General features: G+C 51.8%; 1 protein-coding gene across 1 annotated transcript; it reads left to right on the top strand.

Moving 5' to 3' along the window:
* On the top strand, positions 1 to 22,306 carry LOC119109593 (WAP four-disulfide core domain protein 3). The gene is made up of 7 exons (XM_037233281.1): positions 1 to 186; positions 8,716 to 8,856; positions 14,012 to 14,152; positions 16,909 to 17,157; positions 18,779 to 18,926; positions 20,150 to 20,284; positions 22,171 to 22,306. Coding segments are annotated over exons 1-7 (969 nt in total). The 5' UTR covers positions 1 to 32; the 3' UTR covers positions 22,172 to 22,306.
* Positions 22,307 to 26,419: the final 4,113 nt, after the last annotated feature.

Below are 26,419 nucleotides of genomic sequence, written 5' to 3'. Positions count from 1 at the left end.
GCAGACCACCCCAGCGTCCTCCGCAGCTCAGCATGTGGGCCATCCTGCTGCTCGCCTGCCTGGCGTCGCCGGCGCCGGCCGCCGCCGCCGCGCCGCTCGAGATCGGCCTCCAGTGCGCCGATGTCGTCTGCGCCGGAAACGCCACCTGCATCATCAAAGTCAGCAACGGCGAGCCCGTCTGCCTCGGTGAGTCTCTGCCGGAGTAAGGAGTGTGGAGTGGAGAGAGATCTGAGTTGCGTGCTGGGGCATCTCATGCGGCGGTTTTGTTTTGGAATCTGTGAGTCCAAAACTTTGGAGGCTTGATATGAGGTTCAGATTAGCGTTTAAGTCTGGAAGTCTGAGCAGCTGGATATTAACGCCTATTTATTATGTCATTCACTTGCATCGCAAAGTTTGTCAGATGGCTTGACTTCTACTGCATTGACAGGTGGCTTTGTGGGTAATGCCAGCAATGTCAGAACTTATATGACCTCTTTGCACGCATGTCGGATCTGTGCCGAAATATAACAAGTGACAGGTTTTGACAGGTTTGACCTATTGAGCACCCAAAAGCTGACAGATCGTGAGATATTGCACAAGCAGTCATCTATGTCTTACCAGCACCGAGCGTCTTGTTGCCAGCAAGCACATTCCAAAGCTGGGATATTAGAGATTCATGTGTGGATATCATGAATCGTTTTTTCCCCATTTAGAATCGTATAAATTACATCCACTTCATTATTGTCATAGACTCAATGGACACAGCGCGCGAGTCAGTTAATGCTTGAAGGTTGTGTAGAGAAAACAACACACGACGTTAATATTTGTTCACATTCCAATATTTTGTATAAAGGAATCCGCCCACTCTGTGTCAAGTCAAAAGTTTTGGGTGAGTTGCCAGCATGAAACAACATCTATCACCATATCTATTCTCTTCATACAATGGGGCATATCATTCCCTACCTTGCCAAATTCTGAGTCGCTCACATGTACTCTGTGAGCCGCGCGTTTTATTCATTACTTGCCGAAGGTGCGGCCAACAAATGAACGCATGACTGTATCCTACTGGCATGCAATGTGGTTTCACATTAAACACGCATTCAAAGGCAACCAAACACATGCTGCCCCCAGCCACGATTGCATACCTCAGCTCCAAACCAGCCAAACTCGTCAGCCAGATGACCTTAATCGTCACGCGCAGTACGCCGAGGGAACTCTACCCAGCCGGTAATCCATGATAGCCGTCAGGCGGGGTCAGGTGTGGCGACAGCATTTCTCGCCACTCCGGAGTGTTCGCTGAAGATCAGGACCGGCCACAGATCATGGGATAATCCAAACACCGATCCAGCCAAAACGCTGTATCGTTAGAGTTGCGTAACGCGAAGGCGCATCGGTTGCGCACTCCGGCTGGTCCCCTGCATTCATCGCTTCGTTACCGTACCGTTTACCGCTAGTTGAAACCGGTGTATACCCGCTGGTATGTCCTTCGAAGATGCTTAACTACTTTGTCGCGTGAATCTCGTCAAATGAGGCAATGATTGCAATGCAGTTGTTACCGTTAGTTTTGGGTGGAGTTCAAAGGCCTCAAAGCTGAATGACGACATGGAAAAAATCGTAAGATCGTGTACTCACTAACAAGCAAAAGAAGCGCCAATACAGTCATGCTTTTGCTCTGCATTTCTTTGTAAATATGCGAATGGGCTGGAGCAGAATCAGACATGTGCCTGGGTCTCAAATACGGTTCCAGGATTTGGAATCTGGATCCATGTCGTCAAACGTTCTTATAAGGCCGGCAGTTATGTTTGGGACCCAAGCTATTGTCTGTTCAGAGTTGTTGTAGAGGCTTCCATGGCAGATGCATTTTATCGCGCCATATTGTTCTTCTGCTAGTAAGGAACAGCGATCATAATTTCGGACAAAAATATCGCAAACATGGCTCATAGCTATACCGAAGTGTTAAAGAAAATCTCGAAAAATGACTAAATCTACAGGGAAAAACTTTTTTGAGTTCATCCGCAAAACTTTGTGGCCAGATACATGAACCTTGCAGTTTATGTAATGTCAAATGGTTATGTTTGTAGTCAATCCGATAGGAGGTGAAAAGACAGTAGATTTATTATCCCCAACTTTTTGCTCGCACTAGGGAGCAAAAACAGGTTGCTGGCAGGCTGATCAGTTTTCATTTCAATGTCAACACAGCTTTTAACTATGCAACGTGATATATCGTCTGAAATATTTCAGTGCTCAGAAAAGGTTCAAGAGCTCGTGAAGATTTGTGCGAACAGCTAAATAATCGGTTCTAGGATAGTGCTTATGAGATTCTCGAGTGATGTAAACATAAGAGCACGTCGTAGGTATGGTAAAACTGCCATCTAGGTTGTGTATTTAAATTACATCTTTACGATGTTTGGGATTCCGTTTGCCAGTAACATTTTAATCACCTAGGACTGGCAGTTACAGACGCGGGCAATTTTATTTTGTGATGGTTTCATAAGAACGGAATTCGTTTGCATCTTGCAAACAGGAACATAATGCTCACAACAATGCTGTAGAGCACCATACACACGAGTGCAATCTTGTACTGTTTACAAAACGTACAGCGCTTTCCTACAATTGCTTTTATGGCGTCTCGCGGCCAAAACTAAGTCCATTAAGAACCTTTAAGAATTTTTGCAAGTGGGCGCCCGCTATCCTTTTGACCGTTTCCAAAACTTGGAAATGCCATGTGCGTTGAAGAGTGAGTGCCGTTCTCCAAGTACGAATTTCACCGTGCACATGCGTGAATAGATTACGTGTGTCCGGTTTGCATTGCAAAAACACTTTGCCCAAATTCTTCCCGACGGCTTAGATTTTCCACTAGAAGTGGTAATGCGCTTTCTTCATTCTTTCAAGATCTTTCTTCGAAGTGCTTTCTTCGGCCTCCTGACACGACATTATTTTCAAACTTTCTTGATCTGCGAGAAAAGTTCGATTTTACTCTCGTGCAGCAGAAGAAGTTGTTCAGTCGACTCTGTGACAACATTCAAATCTTCATGACTTGCATGAAAGAGCAAGGCCATCTTAGTTCGATGGCAATATATCATCAAAAAATATTCCGATGCAGCGGAAGAGTGACGACAAACGCTTCAGTATACCAGACAAACACCGTTGGCCGTTCAAATCACGAATGCAGCGCTTTCGTTGGGTTGTTGACATTTATTTCCAGCACTTCTCTTTTCGAAATTTTTACATTTCGAAATTTCGAAACCATCAGAGGAAAAATGTTCTTTGCAGTTTTGGCAAGCCCTTTTGTGATAAAAGTTTAATGCAAGTGGAATACGTACCACGTGCCGTGGGTAACCCAGGCACACATTTCGGTGTAACGTACATCGATATGAAGTCTTCATTCACTTGCAGTATTTGTAAAGTGTATTCATTGCATATGTTTTTTGCTGCAACTGGCCCCGAAGACGGCACTCTCTGAAGAACGCATGCGCGCCGGCCTCCGTGCCACCTTTATGGCCACTTCCCGGGCACTTGACCCCGACAATTCGTCTTGTTGTGAGTGGTGTGTTCCACTCATGATTCCTGGCCCCGTCCACATTTCACCTCCGGGTCTCACTTCACTTCCCTATCTCATCTCACCTCCGTATCTCACCTCATCTCCGGATCCCACCTCACCTCCGGTCCCTGTTTCCGCCGGAGGCGCGTGCGGCGCTTGGCCAGCCAGCCGTCCGGCGCGGGCCGGCTGCCGGCTGCTACCAGACCAGGGGGCGGCGACGTCGCCGACCGGCGCCGCCCGCTCTGCTCGCCTTGACATGGACTTAGCGGCACCCGGCCGGCTACACCTGTGCCGCCGGGCGCCGACCGGGCGCGGCGCTCAGGGGCAGTCGGGTGACGAGAGCATAGGATGAACTTGGGTTTGAGGCCGTTTCAGAACTGGCTTAAGGAGTGGTGGGGTGTGGGATGGAGGAGAGAGCGAGGATTTCACGGCAGGTGTTCGCCACCTGCCATCCCGGCGGTTCGAGATAAGGGGTGCAGTGAGCAGTGCACTGGAAATGAGCAGAGAACCTTTCGGTCTGAGGCATCGTCGGCTCGACGTGTATGCATAAACGCACCTCCCCACTTCTCACGGACCCTACCGTTGTCAGCTTGAACAACAAAATACGTACTACTACTTAGACAAAATAATGCCATGCGTGCAGATGATAAAAACGATGGCATACAATGTCAGTATCCCTGCACAATCGCCACTTTATTCGCCTTTATTTGGCAGACATGTGTAATGAGACCAGCTAAAAATATATTGTGCCGCACCTGCAATGCCCCTGCGTCTTTCCTGGTTCTCGTAATGAACGCATCGCAAGGCTTCTGCATAATTGTTTACCGCAAAAAGACGTGTTGAGACCGCTTCCGACGCAATCATACAAAGGAACCTTGCGTTGAGTGGCATGTGTAAAACGGGGAGCCAACAGCACGCAGCTCACGCGAGTCGACTTCCTCATTGAGCCGCACGAACGCTGGCGTGCTCACACTTTTTACCACATACGTCATTTTCTCCCGTATACGGCGCACACCTCACGTGTCTCAACTTCTGGAGAAGCCTTGCGCCGACCTACAAAACCTTGTCGAATGCCAAATCTGCGAACCGGGGGGTGAGCATGAGCCACCCGGTTAGTTCCTGTTCTTGCATCTGATCTCGATGTGTAATACATTTTGTCATAACATGACAGACAATCTGCTGGTTTTGTAAAGATCCTATCGCAAATGACGAGTGACGCTACGTAACATGCGACCTTCCAATGCAATAGTGACAGGAAATCTTTGAAAGGAAGCATGAAAGACCAATTACAGGCACGTTTGGAACTAGAGACTTCGCGGAACGTACATATGATCCCAAAACTCTGCGTTACTGTATACTCTGTAACTCCATACATTTCTGAAACGCTTATAACGTGGAGTTCAAATGCTGGATGGGTGGATGACGGTTGGGTACTTTTGACTAGGAATACGCAACTGGTGGATATGGGCACGGCCCCTGGGGAGCGCCTGGATTGGGTAAAGCAAGTCTTACACACGAAGACTGCCTTTTCATACCGTTTTCAAGTTACTTTGAACAGCAATGTGTTAAGGAGGATGGTGGCTGCCTCTTACCCATTTACTCCAGACACGAGGACCCAAGCAGGATCCTGGGTTGGAGGTTCCGCCTGCGAACTCTCATGAGTCAAGCCATTGGTTTTGTAAATCTAACCAAAAAAAAAAGAAAGAAAAAAGGAGACTTTGAAACCACGTTTCAGCTCACTTTACACAACGACAGACTGCAAAGAGCCGTGCCCACGTGTATTGCACTAACAAGCTATAATTCATTACCTTCAGATGACAGGCGCCTTTAATATTGCTCTTTGCGTTGCGTGGAAGGAGCGGATTTCGTATAAACCCATTCATTGCATTAAAAGAACTCTCGGCACGATCAGCATGTTTCAAACATTCAACTAGTCGTAACTTGGTTGTAACCTTTAAGCGCCACAAAGTCTACCAAGGAAATGAAAATTGCGTAATGAAAAGTTACAAAGAAGTGTCGGTTAGCGCATTTTCATTAAAAAACATTGAATTTTTGCATATAACGAGATAATCTGGTTTAATCTTCAGCGATCGGCGCCGACCAGACATAAATCGATGCTTCTAATGAACAATTGCTGGATTTTATGATGGTTAAGATGATGTTTTCGAAAGCTTCGCTGCCAGTATAAATTTTGACAGCTCTGGCCAAATTCCACTTGCACTTGGGATACAACCGGAACAATTAGAGGCAGAAAATTGCTTCTTTTCACCGCTTATCAGAAGATTATCAGATGAAAGATTTGACGAGTAATTATCACATTTTCTACAGATTAATGTTTTACCAGACTGCATGGGAAGTGGACAGTGAACAATCCTCATGTCAGCACCTAGATCATCTGCGCAATCGCCTACCTCCCGCTCCCAAAGCCTAAACCACGAAGTTCACGAAATTCACGAGATAAATCCACGAAAGAATAGAATCCACGAAAATCCCAAGCTACCGCAATTTCATCTGAGCTGGGAACAGGGCATGCTGCGGCACCGAACACTGTTAGATCGCCATCCACGCCGCAACATGGATTCTTAAGCCTTGCACCGAGGCTAACAAATGCCCTGTCAGCACCCGTTCCTTGTTTTGCGTGAGAGCTACGTGCGGTTTCGTTGCGCATACACCCTCTCCTCACACACACACACACACACACACACCCAGAGCAGAAGCCGATTACACACTGTAGCCGCGCGCGCCGGGTCCGAGCCGGCCCATACACACCGGCCGCTCTCCACGGCTGGTCGGTGCGCATCATGCATGATGCAGGCCCGGCGTCTGGGTCTGCGCTTCCGGTCCGGCGGGGGCGGGCGGCCCCGCCGAGGGAGCGCCGCTGCGGCAGAGGCGACACCCCGCCTGCGGGAGCTGCAGCCGTCTGCCACAGGCTGTGCCGTTACCCGGGCTCGTCGCACGCGGTAATTAGAAGCGTTGCACGCTGGTTAGACGCATTGGATTGAAGTCTCGGTCCGATGGCGCTGGTTGCATATGGGGGCGGCCGTGGTCCGGTGAGTCATGCAAGCTGCATGACCTGCGCGGCGTCGAAGACATGCCCATTTGGGGTCATGCCGAACGCTTTCACCGCTTGGTGCAACACATTCACACACGCGGCTATTTGATTTTGATGGGCACGATTTACCGTGCAAATGGTGTCACACTTATGGCAATATCTCGATCCAACCATGTTGATCTCCCCTCATCTGTAAACAGGATGGTCAACTGCCTCTTGACTCTCAATCGTAAGACGCCTCTGGAATACGGAAGCTCCTGCCGACCCCCTCACGCGTGGAGGCCGGGTCTCCGGCACGACGGCGGGGGGGGGGGGGGATGGGCCAACAAACAGCAGCCAGACGCGACATCGGCGGCTTAGGAGCGGCCCGAGGCGCGCCTGCCGCGCCGCCGCGTACGGGGCGCGCCGCAGCGAGGAGACGGCACTGCACCTGGCACCGGTGCAGCCAGTGCTGCACCCCGGGCCGATGCAGTCGGTAAGGTCGTGTCGCCTCACGGTCAAGACCTCGGTTAGGGGGGGGGGGTAGCGGAGAAATCCGGGGTGGTGCAAGGGTCATGGGAGTCCAGGCACTGCAGGGTTCACGTGACATCCAAGGGATCATTTTTGTAGTTCCCTAGCACTGGTCCCTGAGATGATTTCTCAAGCATATGATCTTGTTTGCGTTTAGGTTCTTGGGCACAACGGGACGGAACAGGGAGCTTATCGCGAACACTTGGCACTCATTCTCCCAGAAAATGGCTTCCCTTCTTTAAATTACATAAATAATCAAGGGGAATGAGAACTATGTATTCTAAGTGGGCAAATGCACATAGAGTTATCATGTTCATTCAACAGTCTTGCGATGGATGCTTATTTAGTCATTCCATACATTACTAATTCCCTTAGTAAACTTACCCACCGTAAGGCATTGTAGGAGGAATAAATTTGCATGAGTTAACAATGCGAATCGTGCATGGTAACATGCAGATTGTGGGTGTGTGGGTGTCTCGTGCAGTCTACTACGTGAACAATAATAAACCTTTTGTAATTGCTTTGTAGTTGCAAGTGCCATTTCATTAATGTCTTGCATCCACTTAAGATAGCCGCTTTTCCCACATAAAGACATTTCCAGGGATTCCATCGCGGGTCCAAATCTGGATGAGAGCGTCATACGGCTTTAGGACTGTCTTGACATTCAACACCGATATATGTCATGTTAGCTTACACAGACTTGGGATTTTTCTTCCTCCCCTTGGTCGGAGCTCGGGTATGTGCATTTGCAAGCTCGAGACAGGAGTATCGAAGCACATCTAAGCCTGCCTTTTTCGTCGAAGCGGCGGCCCTCGTGGCCTCAGAGGAGCTCTCCCCCTCTTGGTGACGTCATGCCGCACTTTCTATATGGCGCACCATTTGGCGACGAGTTTTCAGAAGACGCCGGCGCAGTCTTCATCTAGTTCTCGTGAGACTGCAACGCCATTCTGGCCACATGCAGACATGAAGTGGCGGCAACACCGATTGATGGGCTCATGTCGGCATGTCAGGTCCGTGTATGACTGTACACTGTACAGTTACGCCTTTGGGGAGAGCGGACGTGATCAGAGCGTACGTTCTCACGCAAAGGTCGACTAGCTGCAGACTGACTAGGAGGTATTTTTGTCGGTCATCCGCCCTGTTAGCTGACACGTTTTGGCGGGCTTATTGGCACGGTCATGATAGGGCAAAAGTCATGCCGGTATGCCAGCTAAAACCACTGCCAGCATAGTTTTTTATGTTCTGCACAGTCACCGTGATAAGTACCTGTAGGCACGATTCAACAACAGCTATTATGATCGCGCTGCCTGCAAATTCTGTTATCGCCTGCGAAAGACATGTCATTGTTCCATCACGAGATAGCTCAACCATATCACGGATATGCTGGTGGCCTAAGAAATATAGATGTTATTGAGGTCCGATTTATTTTGAAGCCATTTCGTTTGGTAAAAACACAACAAAATAACCAAATCTGCTACAAGTCACGGGAATCTGGGCACCAGCAAACCATCAGTGAAAGTCACGCCCCTGGACATGCTTGCATTGGAAATTACGCTTAGCCTGTTCAACCCGTGCTCTTGATCCCGAGGCCTCTCTGACCCGAGGCCTCTCTGCCCGCCGGCGTCTGTTCCAGGTCGGACGAAGAAAGGCACATGTCCGTTCACCCAGCTGGCCAGCTGCAACGAGATCCAGATGATGTGTATGGAGGATGACGACTGTCCGGGCCGCAAGATCTGCTGCCAGAGCGACTGCGACCGCGTCTGCATGGAGCCAGGTCAGCGGGGGTCATGACGCCTCCCCCCGCAGGGGGACGGGAATGGTCTGTGCTTCCGCGGTGTCACACCATCACGTGGCATTCATGCACGCACGGCCGGTGGAGGACCGTGGTGAGGGCTGGAGCTCGAGGTCAAAGGTCAAGTACAGCTGACCTGCATGGTGCGGAGGCTCGCGGTTACGGAGCAAAGGCCGGTCCAGGCCGGGAAAGCCAGTCTGAACAACGTTGCAGGCATGTCATGACCGGATCTTAAAGGTACAGGTTCAGCTTAGCTGCTTTGCAAAATAGCGGAGACAGTGACAGCACATGGTAGCGATTCAGTTTTGCCGATATATTCTTATTGGAATTAAAACTGACCATTTCCAAGGCAAGCCAGCACAGTTAAATCTACACGCCGACCTTGACTTGCGAGAAGAGAGCCATTTTGCTGGAGCTATAAATTTGGACTGTACCAAATATGGACGGTAATCTATGGCTACACGACATACCAGTGGACACCTATGATATATCCGTTGGTTTTGGCTCGCCTTAAGTATGGGTGCTTAAGCTCAATATAAGGGTGTTGTATTCACTTCACGGATGGGCGCGATGGGTTCGTCGCGTCCATGTCCTGCACTGATGCTTGCTGCTTCAAGTTCACGCTTTTGTACTCGTCCATCGCGCACGTGTAACTGCAGCACCACGCCCTCACCGTTCTCTCGGTCAGCTTACCAGACGTCCTCAAACGTACCGGCACACCATCAAGGCGCCGCCAAACCGGCACGGAGCTGTCGGACCGCTCCCACCCGCTTCCATCCCCTCTCCCTCCGCCCAGCCGAGTCGGCCTTCTCCGAGGTCCCGCACGTCAGGCGCTGGTCTTTGGGTGCCGGCCGCCGGCAGCCCTGGACCGCACTCCCAATCCCCGCGGGCCGGCCTTGGGCTGGGCTCGGCCGCGGGAGCGGCGGCGGCGGCGGCGCGGGACGGCTGGCACCAGGCACCGCGTCGCCGCCGCTGCTGCCAGCCCGCCGGCTCGGCTCAGCCCCCGCCGGCCGCCGACGAGACGCGCCGCCGGCTCGAGACGGGTGACGCATTCTGACCACGACTCGGATGTCACCAAGCGAAAGACGTAGGATTATCAGGTCTTTTGCTGAAAGTAACTGACCTTCAGCATGTCAAGGGAGGCTGGCTAACGGAAATATACCCAAAAATATTGGAATATTTGTTCCGCTACATGGCAGTGCTAGACTTTTCAGGCCTTCTGCTCATGGATGCTCGTGACTCGTGCAATTTTACAGGTATCAAAGACTCGTGACTCGTGAATTGTTACACTCGTGACCATTAGTGCTGCCGTGAAACGTGGACAATTCTAATAATATATCCAAATCATTTAAACATGTACTTTCTCTAAAAACAAATTCTCATAACATGTACTTGTTTTACACCTTAGTTTAACCAGTGCCTCCTGTTATATCAAAGACCATTATTTTAGGCACACATAGCTCATTAACTGGAAAACCGGGAACTTAACGTCTTCCCGCTTACATCAAGGTTTATAAACAGGGTAACTAAGACGGACTTCAGATTTCGCCTCTGGGCAAAATGACGACACAAGGGCATGTTATAAATGACAGCACGGCAGGCGTCATTGCGATCTCACCGTTTGTCATTACAGTGGGCTTAGTTAACTATCGCATCACTGAAAGAAACCGTTTCAGCAACTCATTCGAACGAATTTGGAATGTTCTTCATCAGCAGTTCGGCACATTTCTGGCCTGTAGGTGAGTGTTACATGTCCAGCGAATCCAATGTCCAATGGTCTGAAGTTGCTCAGTCTCAGTCGTCGTAGCCGTTTGCAGATACTTTCAAGAATGACTGACTTAGAGAGAGCGAGAGAGCACAGGCAAAGCAGGAGCTAAAATCCCCACAGATCGTTCTGTTGTGCCAGCAACAGATTGATCCGCAGCCGTGCATTTTGCCACCATCGGAAGACTGCACGTCCCACCGGCCTCAGCTGTTCGGGTCGGCATGCTGCTACCCACGCCTTCTGCCCCGACTGGAGAATGTCCACGCGCGCTCTTGGATTTCCCCAGAATCAGAGTCAGAGTCAGAGTCTACTCAGGCTCGTGCTGGACTGAGCCCGACAAGGACCTGCTCTTGCGAGCTCGTGCTGTGCTAAGCCACTGAGGGGGGGGGGGGTGGTAGGCGTGTTTAGCCGGCGGGAGATACGATCTCGCCCGCGTCGCACCCCGGCATCCGGCTGCACCCCCGCCGCATCGCTCGCGGGGACAAAGCCGAGTCGCCCGCTACCGTATGCAGGCTCCGGTGCCGCGCGCCTGATCACCTTGACGACCTGCGGACCACTACGCTCTTCCGGTGCCCGAGCGGTCACGTGCTGGGGTGCCTGACCACCTGGGCGCCGCGGCGACGGGCAGGAGTTTTTTTTTTGGCGCGGTCCGGTTCAGCTTAGTGTGCTTGTTTTCTGGGGAAGGCAGCACCTGGCGACTAAGTCAAAATAGTTTTACAGGTATTTTTGTCTTGTGAATAGGTTGCAAACTCGTTATTTGAAACGGTGCCGAGATATGATCTGTTTACCGGTTGGATTTTTGCTTGAGTTACAAGTTACACATTCGCAGAGCAGTTTACATTATTGTGCACAAACGCCCTCAGCCTTCTGGCGGCACTGGAACGTTAAGACACGCCAGAAGTGATTACATCAAGATGATGAGACGGAGCAAAGTCCTTGGTAACTCAGCGCCTAGTCGATAGTGCTGCCGTCTGCGCGATAACGGATTAAACCGCAAAGTCCTTGCCGAGAACTCGAATCCTTCACCATGGCATGCACCTGCCGCAGATGCTGTAATAAGCAGTACCTTGCTGGATATAAGTAACATTTTTCTGTCCACAAGTTGCGCCAACATGCGGGTTTGTTAGGCAGTGATGCATCGAATCGAAAGGCGTTGCCAATTTTCCAGACAAAGCGCCCTCAAATTAGTGAATCGTCGTGTAGCGCTTCAGATACTTGTAGCAGATACGATCGGCAAAAGGTCTTAGCGTGCCAGTGGGTTCAGAGCCCACTGTAGCTGTGGTGGGAGTGGTATAATCTTCCTTCCAGACAGGAAATTGGAGAGGCATGCGCTCATTTTTTTAGTTCACGAAAACCAAGCTATCTCAGTTTCAGAGCGCGTCAGCTGACAGGCGCGTCATCTAAGCTGACGTAGGCGGTGGTCACCGCGAGCTCTTGGTACTGGGCGTGCTTTGAACGCTCTCTGTGTTGGATATGGGACATCTTCAACATGTACGTACTTCAAAAATGCGCACCCAACACGAGTATACTGCCAGGATATCTGTCAAAACTGGTTCTTACGTCAACTGGCTTTTTTCGAAATGGCCCAGTTCTTCTCAAGCCAGAACAAACCAAAGCGTGTCGCCAGAGGCCGCGTGTGCTATCAAGTGTTACCCTGCAGGGGCACACGGACGGGACATGCGGTGTAGCGTGCTGTTGACATGAGCTTATGACCACAAGCATCGTACCTGACCTATACGCACGCACGTATGGGCATAATAGGCTTCACGACAGCACCAGCTCATAGCAATACCTCGCTCATAGGAACAACCTCGGGCTTCTGACAGCCCATAATGCTGACATGCTTGTGCGTGCCCTGTAAATAAGCTCACTTTGCCCTTCTCGAGATCATATAATTGTTAACGATATCTAAGCGCAGTATGCTGCTTTCCTGCTGTTTGTATAAGTTGGCAGGAACGCTTGGGGTGCGGCCACTGCAAAACAAAAACTGAGCTCCTCTCACACGGCTTTACTCTTGTTATTTTTATTTGCTCATGTGGCTTCGTGGAAGTATCGCGGACGCTGCGACCAGGAATTTTAGATATGCGCGCACAGCGAGAGAACCTTTACCTGCATATGATGATGCCTTTGGATGTGAAGATGCTTATCTGGACGGCCATGCGTGTCCAGCATGGCCATCCAGATGTCAAGCACGTCATGTCATGCCATGTCAAACATGTCAACAGTCACCAGCCAACCCGTCGACCTTTGTCTTTTTTCACACTTGATCATTTCACTAAATGATCAAATGTTGTCATTACTTGCGCTCATTATCCTAAAGCACTTCACTTGGCGATGTCGATCTCTAACCTCGTAAGGTTGTCTCGACTTGAAAAGTCTTGGTGATGGGGCATGTGCCAGGGAAAAGGCAATCGATCGTCTACTACGGCAGGAGCATAATTACTAGATGAATCACAATTCAACTTGAAAAGGGCTCGCAAAACATCCAATTTATCGTCTGACGAGCATGAGCAAGAAGCGGCACGTGGGTTCCGTTGCCCTAATTGAACTACGCCTCTGTTGCAGTGCTTGGGTCGTTCTGGTTGCTGAGGCACGTTGTGTAAAAGCCTGAGGATAAAAACAGCAGCTTCTGCTCACTGGCGCAGTTGGCGCTGCGGCGAACCCATCCCAATGTCATCGTTCCTGTTCTGAGATTGTGGGTGTGTGGGCGAAAGATCAGGCTTGACAAGACTTCTAGGATACCGAAGGATACCCAAGACACGATGACAATAACTATTGGGAATGCCTGAATTTTGATATGAAGATAGTCATCACAAGGCTATGGTGCACGCTGAACATGACTCGTCCGGCCCCATCTTCCGAGCGACTAGCACCGTTTGAGCGCTGAGCACGAAGCAATACCGCGTCTTCCCGCACCCCGCTCGAGCACGGAGGCTGGGAAGCGGTGTTTCTCCATCAGCGTGCCGAAGTTAACCAGGCCCCGCCCGAACTCACCGGGCTGAAGTCACGGGGGCGCAAAGCGGTGCTTCTCCGTCAAACTGGCGAACTTTTTCGGCCGCCGACCGAGCCCACCGAGCTGAGGACATGGACTTGCGCGCACGCCGTTCAGTGTCACGTGCTAGATTGGCCGTCGGATAAGGTCACCGCCTAAAGGATGTAAAAAGTCTGTATGCGCGGGAGCGTAATTCGTACGTGTGTTTGTATTGCATGATGACTTAATGTGTTATTCCCTCAAACGTGACGCGATGCCATAGCCCTTTCGCGTGGATCACCTGCAACCAGTAGCCCGCTGCCGGCCCTGCCAGCCCGCCCGCTCACCATTATGCTCACCATTATGCTCACCATTATGCTCACCATTATGTCCTGTTGCAGGCGAAGACTTGCCGAAGCCAGGCCACTGCCCGTCCCGCTTCGCGTTCGGGCCGTGTGTGCACGAGTGCAGCGAGGACGGCGAGTGCCCAGGCAGTACCAAGTGCTGCAGCACCGGCTGCGGCCGCATCTGCTCCTCACCCTGTGAGTAGCACCCCAGACATTCTCTGTCTCTGCGAGTACGGCCCGAATCGTTCTGCCCCCGAGTCGCCCTGTGAGAACGGCCCGAGTCGTACTCTGTGAGAACGACTCGAGTCATACCCTGTGAGAACGGCCCGAATCGTTCTGCCCCCGAGTCGCCCTCTGAGAACGGCCCGAGTCATACTCTGTGAGAACGACTCGAGTCATATCCTGTGAGAACGGCCCGAGTCGTTCTGCTCCCGAGTCGCCCTGTGGGTACGGCCCGAGTCGTGTCCTGTGAGAACGGCCCGAGTCGTACTTCAGTCTCTCTGCAAGCTCACGGGAGTCTCCCCTGCTCACGAGTCTTTCTGTGTATACAAGAGGTGGTCTAATCCCGAGTCTCCTGTTGGCATAATTCGCGTCATTCTATTTATCCCCATCCAAACATGGCTTCTAAGTGTCGGGCGGTTGGCGTTTCTTCGTGAAACGCAGACTTCAGCGGCGAGTATGATGGCATATCTTGGTAAAGGACGCACAGTCGCTGTCCGGAGTCGTGGTACTGGCGCAAGCGATCACATTCGATTCCCGTCTCAGACCGCGTGCGGGGACGTCCAGTGCCGGCCAGGTCGGGTCAAGGTCGCGTGTCCCAGCTGGGGGTCACGGACGCCATGAGCGGCGGGGCAATCCAGCCGGCAGCATACCAGGACATTAACATTAGGAGCACCATGATGTGGGATCATTACATATTTCAGGACAAGGTGAACATGGCATGCATTGCCGTAGATCGTAAAACTCCAAATAAGCATCTAATCTGGTGCCACCAATTTTGTTGTAAATTTCCAACCTGACGATCCCGTCATTAATGCCAGTTAGCAATGATAAGGCTCCCAGCGTTCGACGTACATAAACACGGTCTGCAGATCTACAGCCAGTCCACTTCCTGAACATATGTGGTTGCAGCCAATTAGTCAAGTCTGCTATGCAAATGCGCTCAGGCATATGACCTGGACGCCACCTGGCGCTCAGCTCGTTCCTTGCATTTGCACCGTAGGTGTGTTCAGAAACAGCCTTGATTCGTGCCGTCGATAAGGTGCTGCATGGGATGAGGGATTGGACCAAACATTTTTCTTGTTCGGAAAGTAAAAGTGGTTATCCTTGGCTGCTGTGGGCTGGACGGCCGAGTCGATATGCGTGGGATCCCCAGCTTCATGAGGGCATGATCACAGCGATTTCACCAAGCATAAACTGGCACCTGCAGTGTCCGATGGATCACGCTCGGTCTCTTACGGCGCGTGAGGTATGTTGGAAGAATTATGAAAACTCACAGATTAGGAGGGTTTGCGAACCACTAGTCGACGCCCGTAACAAATCTCACCAGCACAAAACATGTTTTCCCACAGCGCTGATTAGAGCCCGTGGTAAAAACAAAAATGACACAAGCACGTGCACGGATAGCTTTTTTTATTCACGTAGCTGCTGTCATGAAGAGCTTAAGCGCATTGGGTTATTGTAAGGAGAAAAGATGTACGATTGGGTCCATATGACAGCTGTTCCCGTAGCACGTAATCGCCGGTGACGACTTCTCCAAGAGACACTGATACCCTGCCATGTAACTGCCATTCCATGTTAGACCTGCTGCCCAATTTAGGCCGTGGCCATGGTACATGGTCTTGCCGCGAAGACGGAGAGTTGAAGTCCATGAGGGGAAGAGTCAGGAGAGTTGCATCAGTTTTTACTCTGAGTTGCCGCATGCTGTAACTACTGAGATTTTGACATCAGTAGACAGCTATAACCTTCAGCGTCATATGTAGTGATAAAGTTTTGGAGAACACGTCTTCGTTTTTTCGGTAGATGACTTCTGAGATGATGATGATGGTGATGATTCGGGGTTTTAGGACGCATCGACTGCCGTAGGTCGTGCAGCGCCCATAAATTCTGAGAATAAACCCCTTTCAAATGAGACAACCCATGGCAATCATTTCAGATAATCATTGACGGTAAAACAGGTAAAATATTGAAGGTAAAACAGTCGTTAACATCATTGTCAGTCCAATGATGCAAGATGTCCATGCACAGCCAATATAAAACGTCCTTCTCGATGTCTATGGGGTAAGATCGCGCCACCCCAAAATCCATGGCTAGCATACGCCAAATGCTTTGCGGAATACACGGCACATATACTTCCACATCCCTCGGTATAGCGTCATGATAAGACTGAATATGCCGCAAGACCATATACAAACGTTCATTCCGATCGCAAGACGTTATGGCGCTAAACAGACGACATATATATATATATATATATATATATATATATATATATATATATATATACGTACATATATATGTCGCACCCACCCCAAGACGTGTGCACCGGAAGAACACTGACCGAAGCTGTTGTGCGTCAGCTGAGTGACTCAAAACTGCCATCTGTCGCATATACTTGGCATAATCGCTCTTATACTGCTTGAACATGATTCAACCCACTCTACTCTCCCATACCTGTTCCATGTGGCACTTACTCCCCGTGGCATCTGGCATCGCTGCCCCGTGACACCGCTGATCTCTGACATCGCTGCCTCATGACGCTGCTGCCCCGTGACACTGCTGCCGTGGCACCGCTGCCCCGTGTCACCGCCGCCCCGTGACACCACTGTCCCGGACACCGCTGCCCCGTGTCACCGCTGCCCCGTGACGCCACTGTCCCGTGAAACTGCTACCCCATGACGCTGCTGCCCCGTGATACCGCTATCCTGTGATACCGCTGCTCCATGCCGCAGACCTGGCCAAGGCCGGCTCATGCAGTGTTCCCTCGGGCGGCGGCGGCAGCTGCGCCATCGAGTGCAGCATTGACGATGAGTGCAGCGGCGACCTCAAGTGCTGCTCCTCTGGCTGCGGCCGCTCCTGCCAGCCGCCCGCCGGCAACCACATCTGCCCCAGCGGCACCAGCTTCTTCAACAAGTGCAACCTGTGCACGTGTGGCAGCCCACGCGAGCCCGTCGACTGCGAGAAGAAGGCCTGCGCGCGAGGTAAGCGTGCGAGTGGGACTGGGCCGCGCGAGGTAAGCGTGCGACTGGGACTGGGCCACGCGAGGTAAGCGTGCGACTGGGACTGGGCCGCGCGAGGTAAGCGTGCGATTGGGACTGGGCCGCGCGAGGTTAGCGTGCGACTGGGACTGGGCCGCGCGAGTACAATGCTGGAGCGGAAGCGCCAGCCACATGACGGGCTGGAATTACAGCACACGCCGGCGGACGTCGCGGTGAATGCAGAGAAGGATGTCAGGAGTCTCCCAACTGTGGATTCGGTCTGAGCTGGCTCGACCTGAGTAGCGTAATGCCCGCTGAAACTTATCTCTGCAAGTTGCACAACTTTTCTTTTGCCATACAAGTACAACTTACCTCTTATTTCAAGCGAATATCCTATTGGTGTGCGACAGGCGCCACTGACCTACAGTAGCGGCCACTCCCTGAAGTATGACTCAGGGTGAGGTCGGGTGTCGAAAACAACAGATTTTCTGAGATACCGGCGTTTCGAAATCCATTTGCTTAAGCGCGCCCGTTTTTGCTGTGCGGGTTGTGACGTTGCGAGAGGGCATTTTGCAACCGGCGCCGGCTGTCGGCCAACGCACGAACGCCTTCTTGATGAGGTGGGGGAGGGGGGGGGGGGGCATGCTTCGTTAGCTCCGCGGCTCTAGCCGCAGCTGCGTATAGCCCCAGATCAGCGTCGAAAGCGCCTCTCAACAGACATGTGATCAATGAATCAAGGAATCTTTCACTTCTGGCTATGTCATCGACACAGTCCAGTTATAAATATGCTCATAGATGACACCGCCCCAGCACAGCGTCGTTTCGTCCCAGTGTTTACTTGAACTAGCTCTGCACTTCTCGATGCGGGTTAACAATAATTGGCCTCTCGCAGCTGACCAGTCAATGTCCGTCTTCAGGACGCCATCGAGCTATTCCCCCTTCTATTTCACTTTCTTTTCATTCTTTCTTTCGTTTTCCCTCGCTCGTTCTCATCTCACGTGTGTTTTCGTTTAGGAACCAGCTCAAGTGTCATCCCATGATTTTGTTTGTGTTGTCATGCCCTTCGGATATCCAGAAATTATTCCTTGAAACCTAAGTATCTTCATAACCAAGGATCTGAGATTTACAGTCTTCATCATCCTGCGGGCTGCTAGAATTGTTTTGCTTGAATCGCGCGTGCCGGCTGGAGTGCATACAAACCGCACAATGTTTGTTGCATCTTTGAGGAAGATCATCATTTGTTGTGCGAAAACAGCGCGCATCGAAACCCGATAACAGCTGGCACGCTGACTGCGATATTATTTGCACGTCGTTCCTATGATGGAGGAAGCGAAGGCCATCATCGCTGGCCAAATCGGCTTAATCGTAATGGCTCGTGCTTTAGCCGGACACCCGACCTCAACATGAACATCACCTGCGTCCTTGGCAGTACTTGTGAAAGGTCCGATCCTGTTAATGTTCAGCGGGCGGACTACAGAGACCATAAATATACAGCTGCGAGTGCAGTGATGCTCCTGCGCCACAATGCCAGCAGCCAAGCAGAAGAGCGCAGGGCATTAGCAGATCGCCACAAACGCCGCACTAATCGTCCTAATTTTATATCGCGGAATCTCGTCGTTTTCAGAGAAGCCCGGCTACTGCCCAGCTCTGTATCTGCACGCCGCTATCAAGAGCGAGGGATGCGGCACCAGGTGCTATGATGACGAGGAGTGTTCCGGAGAATCCAAGTGCTGCGACATCGCAGGCTGCTGGCCAGATCTGCACGCCCACAGGTGAGCCCTATCAGTGCGGCTGGCAGGATCGCCGCGGAAATGACGACGCAGCTTAGCAGAGTGGCACGCGGAGCCTGACGTCTGAATGCCCCCCTCCCCCCTTCCGCCGCCTCAGTGTCCTCAGCCTTCGTCATTACTGTTCATGGTGCCAGAACGTGACGCGTTGATCTGTGATTTATCGATAGCGGGCCATTGTCCGGGGGATACCGCATCGTTGCGTCTCGAAGCGGGTCGGAGTCGTGGGGCCTTGCCGCGGCGCGGCAGGTGCATTGTGCTCCTTGCAGGGACGGTAGCGATGCTGCTGCAGAACTTCCTGCTCGTCCTCGCTGATTTTTTAATGTTCGGGATCGGTGCGTGTCGCAGGTGCCTGGGTTAACTCCGCCGATCAGGGCGGCTTATTTGCATCGGGATACTGAGGCTAACAACCTCTGTAATCCGCGGCGGCTTGCGCAAGCGGAGCATATTTGCCGCAAACAACTTCTCTTGACAGCCAGGAATTGGGGTGCGGTCCGATGCTGCTTTTATTGTTGTGTCACGGAAGGGCAGGCAGCCTGCAATCTGTCGGAGTTTTTTGCTCGGGAGAACAATGCATACGGGGCCTCTCAGGGCCATACGTGGTCTGTTTCTAGGCAAGATTTAAAGGAAAAATGTTGAAATGACTTCCGAGGATATATCCAGCGTGGTTGTTATTGGCAGCAGCCATCTAAATTCGTTGAGAATCTCCAGGTTTAAATGTGCAGCTGGCCTAGACGCCCGAGAGCGTCGTCATACTTAACACAGACCACACGTGACTGCCAGGTGATGCGCTTCGGAAGTCCATGCCGTGAACACCTACAACGGCAGCTACAAGGATGCTGCTGACAGTGGCAGAACGCCATGACCTTAGGATATATCTTGTCGGGGCGTCGGAACACTTTGTCATGGCACCACGAATTGCCACAATGCATGGGATGTCCTGGTAGAGTAGAATAATGTGGGTCAAGCAAAAAACAAAAACAAAACAGGAGTTTACTTGCAGCTTATCATTCAGAAATGCTCGTCCACCTTGAGTGCTGTCCGTTGGGAGAGCCTCCACGTGCAGCTCCCACGGCAAGGACGGGTGAGCAGTGCGCCTCCCTCACTCCCGGCCTCGTCGGCTCCCCTTCCGCACACGCGCTCGCACCAGCGGCGCCACTACGACACACCAGCCCCGTTCTCACCGCGCCCCTCTGTGCCGTCCGCAGCGAAAGAGAGGCCGGGAATCTGCCCGGTGGCGGAGGGCAACGACCCGTGCGGCGAGTGGTGCGAGCAGGACGCCGACTGCCCCGGCTCCGGCAAGTGCTGCCGCACCGGCTGCGGCAAGATCTGCAAGCCAGCTGGTGAGTGGCGGTCCGGACTCCGGTGGCCGACGGCGAGCGGCGAGCGGGTGCCGCGGGCCACGGCGGTCGGCGCTAACCGGGTTTGGCGCTGCCAGAGGTGGTGTTAGTGATAATGCGCGTGCTGTGGGGTTGTGTAGGGGATGATTTGGGCTGCGGGGCGATACAACTGCGTGGTTGTTCACCCCTCACCTTGACCCCTCATCACTATTACGCTGTCATCTCACCGTGACAGGTTATGTGGTGAATTGGTTTTACAGCACGACACAGAATGCGTTCACTATTTGGCAGGAGGATGCCGGGTGCTAAGCGCCCCTTCCCCGCCCCTCCCCGCCCCTCCAGTCAGCGAGTGGCGCACATAGTTTCACTTGGTTTCATGGATAGTGAAACGGGCGAGTGTGGCTGTGGAGCACATTGAACTGCGCCAACCATTGAGATCTTCAAATATTCTATTTTCAAGATGAAATGCAGTTCAATGACCAGCCTTAAGTGAAATGCACACCTCAACGGAATTTCTTTCTGAAGTTCAAACTCCCCTAGGTTCTAATATTTTTATAGATAAGTGTAATTCATATCAGAGACCCATAAAAATGCTTCTCAATCCATTAAAATCGATTACATTTTGCTCTACTATAGCAAAACTATCTTAAGAGTAACCCAGGTTAACCTCAATATTCATTCCAACTCGTACTGTAATACAGAACTGAGCATGAATGGGCCAATATACCACATACGTACAGCATGCACAATGCTTACGAAACTGACGTCAAAGCTTTCCATTTACTCCAGTCGCATCGTTGGGGTAGCCTTCTTAATGCAATGACAAATCTTATTCATCTGTCAGGAAAATGCGTCATTTAGTCCCGTACAGCCCATGGATTTCATGAACATTATCATTCATGACGTAAGATGTTCAGTGCATAAGCGAGGAACATTGTCCACATAGAAAAGACCGTAGTATTAACCTTATTCCTCGGAGAAGAAACAGGAGAGTGGAGACATAGGTTGGTATTTGGGCAAGATGCCTTTTTCGAAACAAGAGCAGAAGGGTTGTTCCGCTATTGTTTCGATAACAACATGTTGCCGAAAACTCAAAGTACCCACATCTCCATTCTCTTGGTTTTTCTCCGAGGAGTAAGGATAATACTATTATCTCATTCATGGATTTACCTATTCCTTAAAGCACGTTTAGAAACAGGCACACGCCTCAACGAATTTAAGATTTGCGTTCTCCCGTGACACCGCAATGTGACATTCACAAGCTTAACGACGGATTGTTTTAAGACCGTGTTGAGATGACCTTTTTGAGGACGTGTCAAAATCGCGTTAGCACGTGTCAGGATCAATCTAGGCTTACGGGTCCACTTTAGGTCAACCGGAAACGGCGGTCTGACTCCGAGGAGAAGCGAAGTTGGGTGACTCAGAATTGGGAGCGGCAAATTTCCCACTCCCATCACTTCTCCTCATCTTTTCGCAGCTTACCGGACTTATACCGCTCACCCCTGGTCGCCACAAGTGCATTAAGTACTGCATCGATGTTTACAATCAAATCGCAGCGCACGCTCGCGGCATAGCTAATACTTTCGGCCGGCATTAAGTAAAGGAGCCGAGTGCCATCCGCATTTTGCTGTCCCTGCTTTCCGGTTCCACAGCTCAATCAAAATAAGCGCTCCTCTCGAGCTCACCAGCCATTCTCGCAGACCGGCGTGGACAGCGCTATTCTAACGTATCAAGCACGACACGCATAAAAAGAACAACAATGGCCATACCGGCGTCTGCGTTCCACGCGGCGGCCGCGCTGCCCGCCACATTCCTCCTCGTTCGTATTTGGCGGCCGAAGCCCCACTGCCGCGTCGTGTCTGCGCTCAGCGCGCCGGCTTGTTTTGCAGACGACCCGGGCTTCTGCCCTGCCCAGCTAGAGACGCCCCATTGCTTCTTCCGCGACGACCAGTGCATCGGCAACAAGGACTGCCCCGGCAATGAGAAGTGCTGCGACTCGCCCTGCGGCAGGAAGTGCTCCACACCAGGTCAGTCCAGCTCCCCAGGTCAGCCCCGTCGCTGGCTCAGTTCAGGTCGCCGTATCTGCTCGCGTCGCCAGTACAGTGCGTGTAGCCGGGTCAGTTCAGATCTCCAGATCAGCCCAGGTCACTTGATCAGCCTACGTCATCAGGCCAGTCGAGGAGTTGCTGCTCTTGTGTGTTCTCTGGCAGAACGGGTCAGTGTCTGGGAACTCTTGAAAAAGGATGGTTGCACATCGAATGAGCCAGAGTGGAAACAAGGCTCCTTAAAACAGGCTGTAACGAGATGGCGCATAAGCAGGCGTAGCAGGCAACTCAGTTCGAAGAAGATAACATATTTTAGGATCGATGGGAACGACGGTGCTGAGTTGCGGGTGAAGCTAAATGTATTGAAATGTGTAAAATCGTATGTCAAATGCAGCAATCTGAGCTAAAATGTAGTGGTCCGAATCGAACTGAAAAGCCCAGGGCGTCCCTGGGTGTGAATGGCGGAGGGATTGTTGAGCGATGCAGAACGAGCGCTCGCTATTCGCACGACCATGCCAAATTTGGTACTTGATTTAATTATTGATATTTAAAAAAAATTATTTGGTGATTTAGTTACTATTTAGTAATTATTTGGTACTTTGGTAACTATAAATAATTTGATAATTCAAAGGTTCCTATCAGGCAACTAAATGGGTCAAGCCCATTGGGAAATCAGAAGCGCAGTTGGCACCGTCCAACGGCAGCCCAACGTAGCTAGCAGTGTCTTATGTAACAACTGGACAGTCGTGGGCGAGCTGTACGCCTACGCTATGCACAAAAGGGCCGGCTCAAAGCTACGGCGACCGACAGCCAGCAAAGTCTCGAGCTGAGGGGTCGAGAGTACAGCTGCTTCGGTGGCAGGCACGTCAGTGACGCTCAGCCACAGGCCACGAGGCTACCATAGTCACCCCGGGTGAACGTGGTATCAGCGCTCACCTCGACAAACTCCTCCAGACAAGAGTTTGTGAGTGAGGCAACTGTGAAGAGGAAAACGCAGATGCCCCCTCTTTAGTTAGCCATCGCCGAGGAGTTCTGTTGCCGAAGCCTCGCGGTCCGCAGCCTGGCGCTGTGCAGAATACAGCGCCCCGGCTTAGAAGACACGCGCCGTGCCGGCCAGACTCGGGGCGTGTTTTCGGAGGTCGTAGTCAGCCGGCCGACACAACAAACGTGTCCGCTGATGGTGTCCACGGCCGCGCTACCGCGCCGCCGCCGCCGGTCGCGTGTCGTTTGGGGCGGGGCGCGACGGCACCATCCCGCCGTCTGGCGCGAGATGCGCCAATCTCGTGTGCAGGTGCATTCCGAGACTTTATGGCCGGTGGCTAATGCCGATTTGGGTGCGGCGTATATCATGTCCGCGTTAACAACGTGTATGGCTCGCGCTGTAGGGACGCCGGGGATTAAGGCGTGCGATCGGCGCACGCCGACGATAGCCAAGAGCGACGGACGCGCATAACGAGGCGCGTAATGTGACAAAGATCGGGGAGACACGAGCGGGCCCGACGCTGATTAGGACATCGACATATGGGCCCACGTCAGCGACTGAAACAAAAGCCGGCGTCAGACGGCGCTCAGCATTCAGGACGGTCCGCTACTGCGAAATCGGGCGTCTGCACGGTGCTCGAGCTGCGGATGGTGACGAAGCCGCCGGGTCGGGTCCTGTGAAGATGCGCCTACAAGCGCTATCCATCTGATGGGCTCGGACAGGCTCCGAGTGAGCCCCCTGCTTCGGGGCCAGTAATCCTGACGGAGGTCACGCGGTGCACCGTTCGAGGACCACCGCTGGAGTGACCTCGCAAGGTCGCGGCCCGTCGTAAAAATGGCGCTCCGCCCCCCGCCTGTCGACGGTGAGCCTTCCTTGCGGCAAGGGCGTATGTATGTGCTTAAGACCAGGCCTGGAGGGCATAGTAACCACTGGTCGCCTCGTGTGACGGCGCCGAAGGATCGTGGAGTGTGCCAAGTGGCTCAGGAAGGTTGGTGTATCAAAGGAGCGTTGCCACACAGGCAGCGATTCAAATTTGTGGAAATGTGTGTCACGTTGGAGGTCGATACATTATTTTGGGCGTGCACTCTCCCACAAACTACCAAATAATTGTTGTCATTTTGAAACATGGGTGTCAGGACCAACGAAGATGTGATGAGCACTCCTACTTCTGATGTCGAGCTAACCTACATGACGAGGCGCGTAGAACTCCAGAGCTATCGTGTCCCGCCTGGCTTTGCCAAAGGGGTTTATTTTGATAACGATGCCTGAAGAAATACGAGGTTGAGCTGTAGAACGTCAGTGTGACCTAGAAACCCATTAGGAAACAAGCTTCTTGTCTGAGAATTACTTAGACTATAAGGCAGATTTGGAGATCTGTGGAGCCTCTCTCACCGCAAATCGGATAAATTTCGAAAAGTACGTGGAAGCGATACCGCAATGGGCACCTGGGCCCGGGAACTAGGGAGCATTGCGGAGTTCGCTGAAGCACCTGCGGACCTCTTAGGAAAACGAAGGTGGCATTCATGAATGCATGTTTGTCTAAAACAAGTCTTTACAAAACAAAATGAAATGATGTCTGATTATGATGAAGACCGAGCTGACCGTAAGTGAAATTTGCTTGTATAAGTTGACTCTGAAAACAATACATCGATTTTATATGAGAAGAGAAACTTTTCTACCTTCCAGTCCCAATCGCGTAACTTAAATGACTGTAAGCTACCCTAACGCTGTTGTATCATTTATTACAAAGAAGTGATTTTTTTTCTTTCGAAGAAGGATGCAATGAAAGCAACACCTTTGTATCCTCGCTCAAGAGCGATTTTTGGCTGCATCTATTTCCATACGAAATCCAACGGCACGTGTTCTGAACGGAGTGCTTGAATACCACAATCAAAGGCAGTTCAGTTAGTTGCGCGAACTCGAACGTACGCAGCGAATCACTACGCCGGACAAGCAATCAAACACTCTGCATCCTCCCTGGCCTCTGATTGTTTCAGACAGCCTCGAGCTTTTTCTCGCGTTGCATAATGAGATCGAACGAGTCAACAGACCTGTTCGTCCGGCGGAGATGCCACAGCTACATAAAGCTCGTTGCAACATGTGAGGTCGATATCAAGTGCAGGCGACCGTCACACGCGCGCGACTAGCGAGACCCGAACCGTGGCCTCAGCAAGGGGCACACCCAGGCGCACCCCACCCCCCTCCCAGTCAATCCGACACGTGACCGCGGTCCGCCGGGGGACCCGGATGCCTGCGACTTAACGACAGGTCACCTGACCAATGACGTCACGCCGACCAGTGACGTCACGGCGCCGGAGCTGGCGCCGCCGGCCACCGCGTGCGGTCGTGCGGTCATCCTGCTCGTCCGCGCGGATTCCTGCTGGCAGGTTCCGGCCGCGCGAGGCCCCAGACCTGCTCTGCGCGGCCGGCCTCGCCCGTCGCTCGCTAGGGCGCACCGTTACCGGAGCGGGCTGCGGGACGGTGCGCGATGTCGTGCGGCTGTCTCGGCTGTGACCTCTTCTTAGGTCACGTAGATGTGGCACGGGCTTGCTTGGTCGTGGCCGAAAACGCATGCGCTGGCATCTAGCTCATCAGTTCACGGGTCTTTGGTTTGTGGAACACGTTACGGTGGCCAGCCGTTTAGGCGAAAATTTGCTGGATGTTCGCACTTGGGTGGGTGTTTTCAAGAACTGCGCATGGGTTTGGAGGTGGGTTTTGACCATTTGACTTGTGTTGGGCATTGTGCATTAAAAAAAACTCCGAATCTCATTCGGGACCAAGACTCAATTCGCTGCAGACGAGAAACTGTTCAATTGAAACCGGTCAAAACATCACCAAATCTAGCGGAATTTTCCGTGCAACTATTTTGCCTTGACTACCTAAGCTCACGATGTTTTTGACTAATATTATCCAGGTTATGACTCCCCACCTATATTTTCTTCATGCATAATTCAGCCACATTCTCTGTTCGCGTAGGTTTGATCTCTTCTTCACGAGTGATGCCATCCTAGTAGCGCCGTGACTAGGCTGGTTCTTGCAGAGCTTTACTGCTCATATAATCACTAGTCAGTAAAAAGCTACTGACCTTGGATTGGCAAAATTCAGCCCTTA

The sequence above is a fragment of the Pollicipes pollicipes genome, unplaced genomic scaffold, assembly GCF_011947565.3.
Source record: "Pollicipes pollicipes isolate AB1234 unplaced genomic scaffold, Ppol_2.1 Scaffold_7231;HRSCAF=8579_pilon_pilon_pilon, whole genome shotgun sequence".
NCBI lineage: Eukaryota > Metazoa > Arthropoda > Thecostraca > Pollicipedomorpha > Pollicipedidae > Pollicipes > Pollicipes pollicipes.
The sequence above is the reverse complement of the archived record's forward strand: the minus strand, read 5'-3'. Positions and strand labels throughout refer to the sequence as shown.

Excerpts from the sequence above, each read along its gene's own strand:
- LOC119109593 (XM_037233281.1), top strand. The coding sequence starts at position 33 with ATGTGGGCCATCCTGCTGCTCGCCTGCCTGGCGTCGCCGGCGCCGGCC. Across the intron at positions 17,158-18,778 it reads GAAGAAGGCCTGCGCGCGAG|AGAAGCCCGGCTACTGCCCA; the intron begins GTAAGCGTGCGA and ends CGTCGTTTTCAG. Across the intron at positions 18,927-20,149 it reads CCAGATCTGCACGCCCACAG|CGAAAGAGAGGCCGGGAATC; the intron begins GTGAGCCCTATC and ends TGCCGTCCGCAG.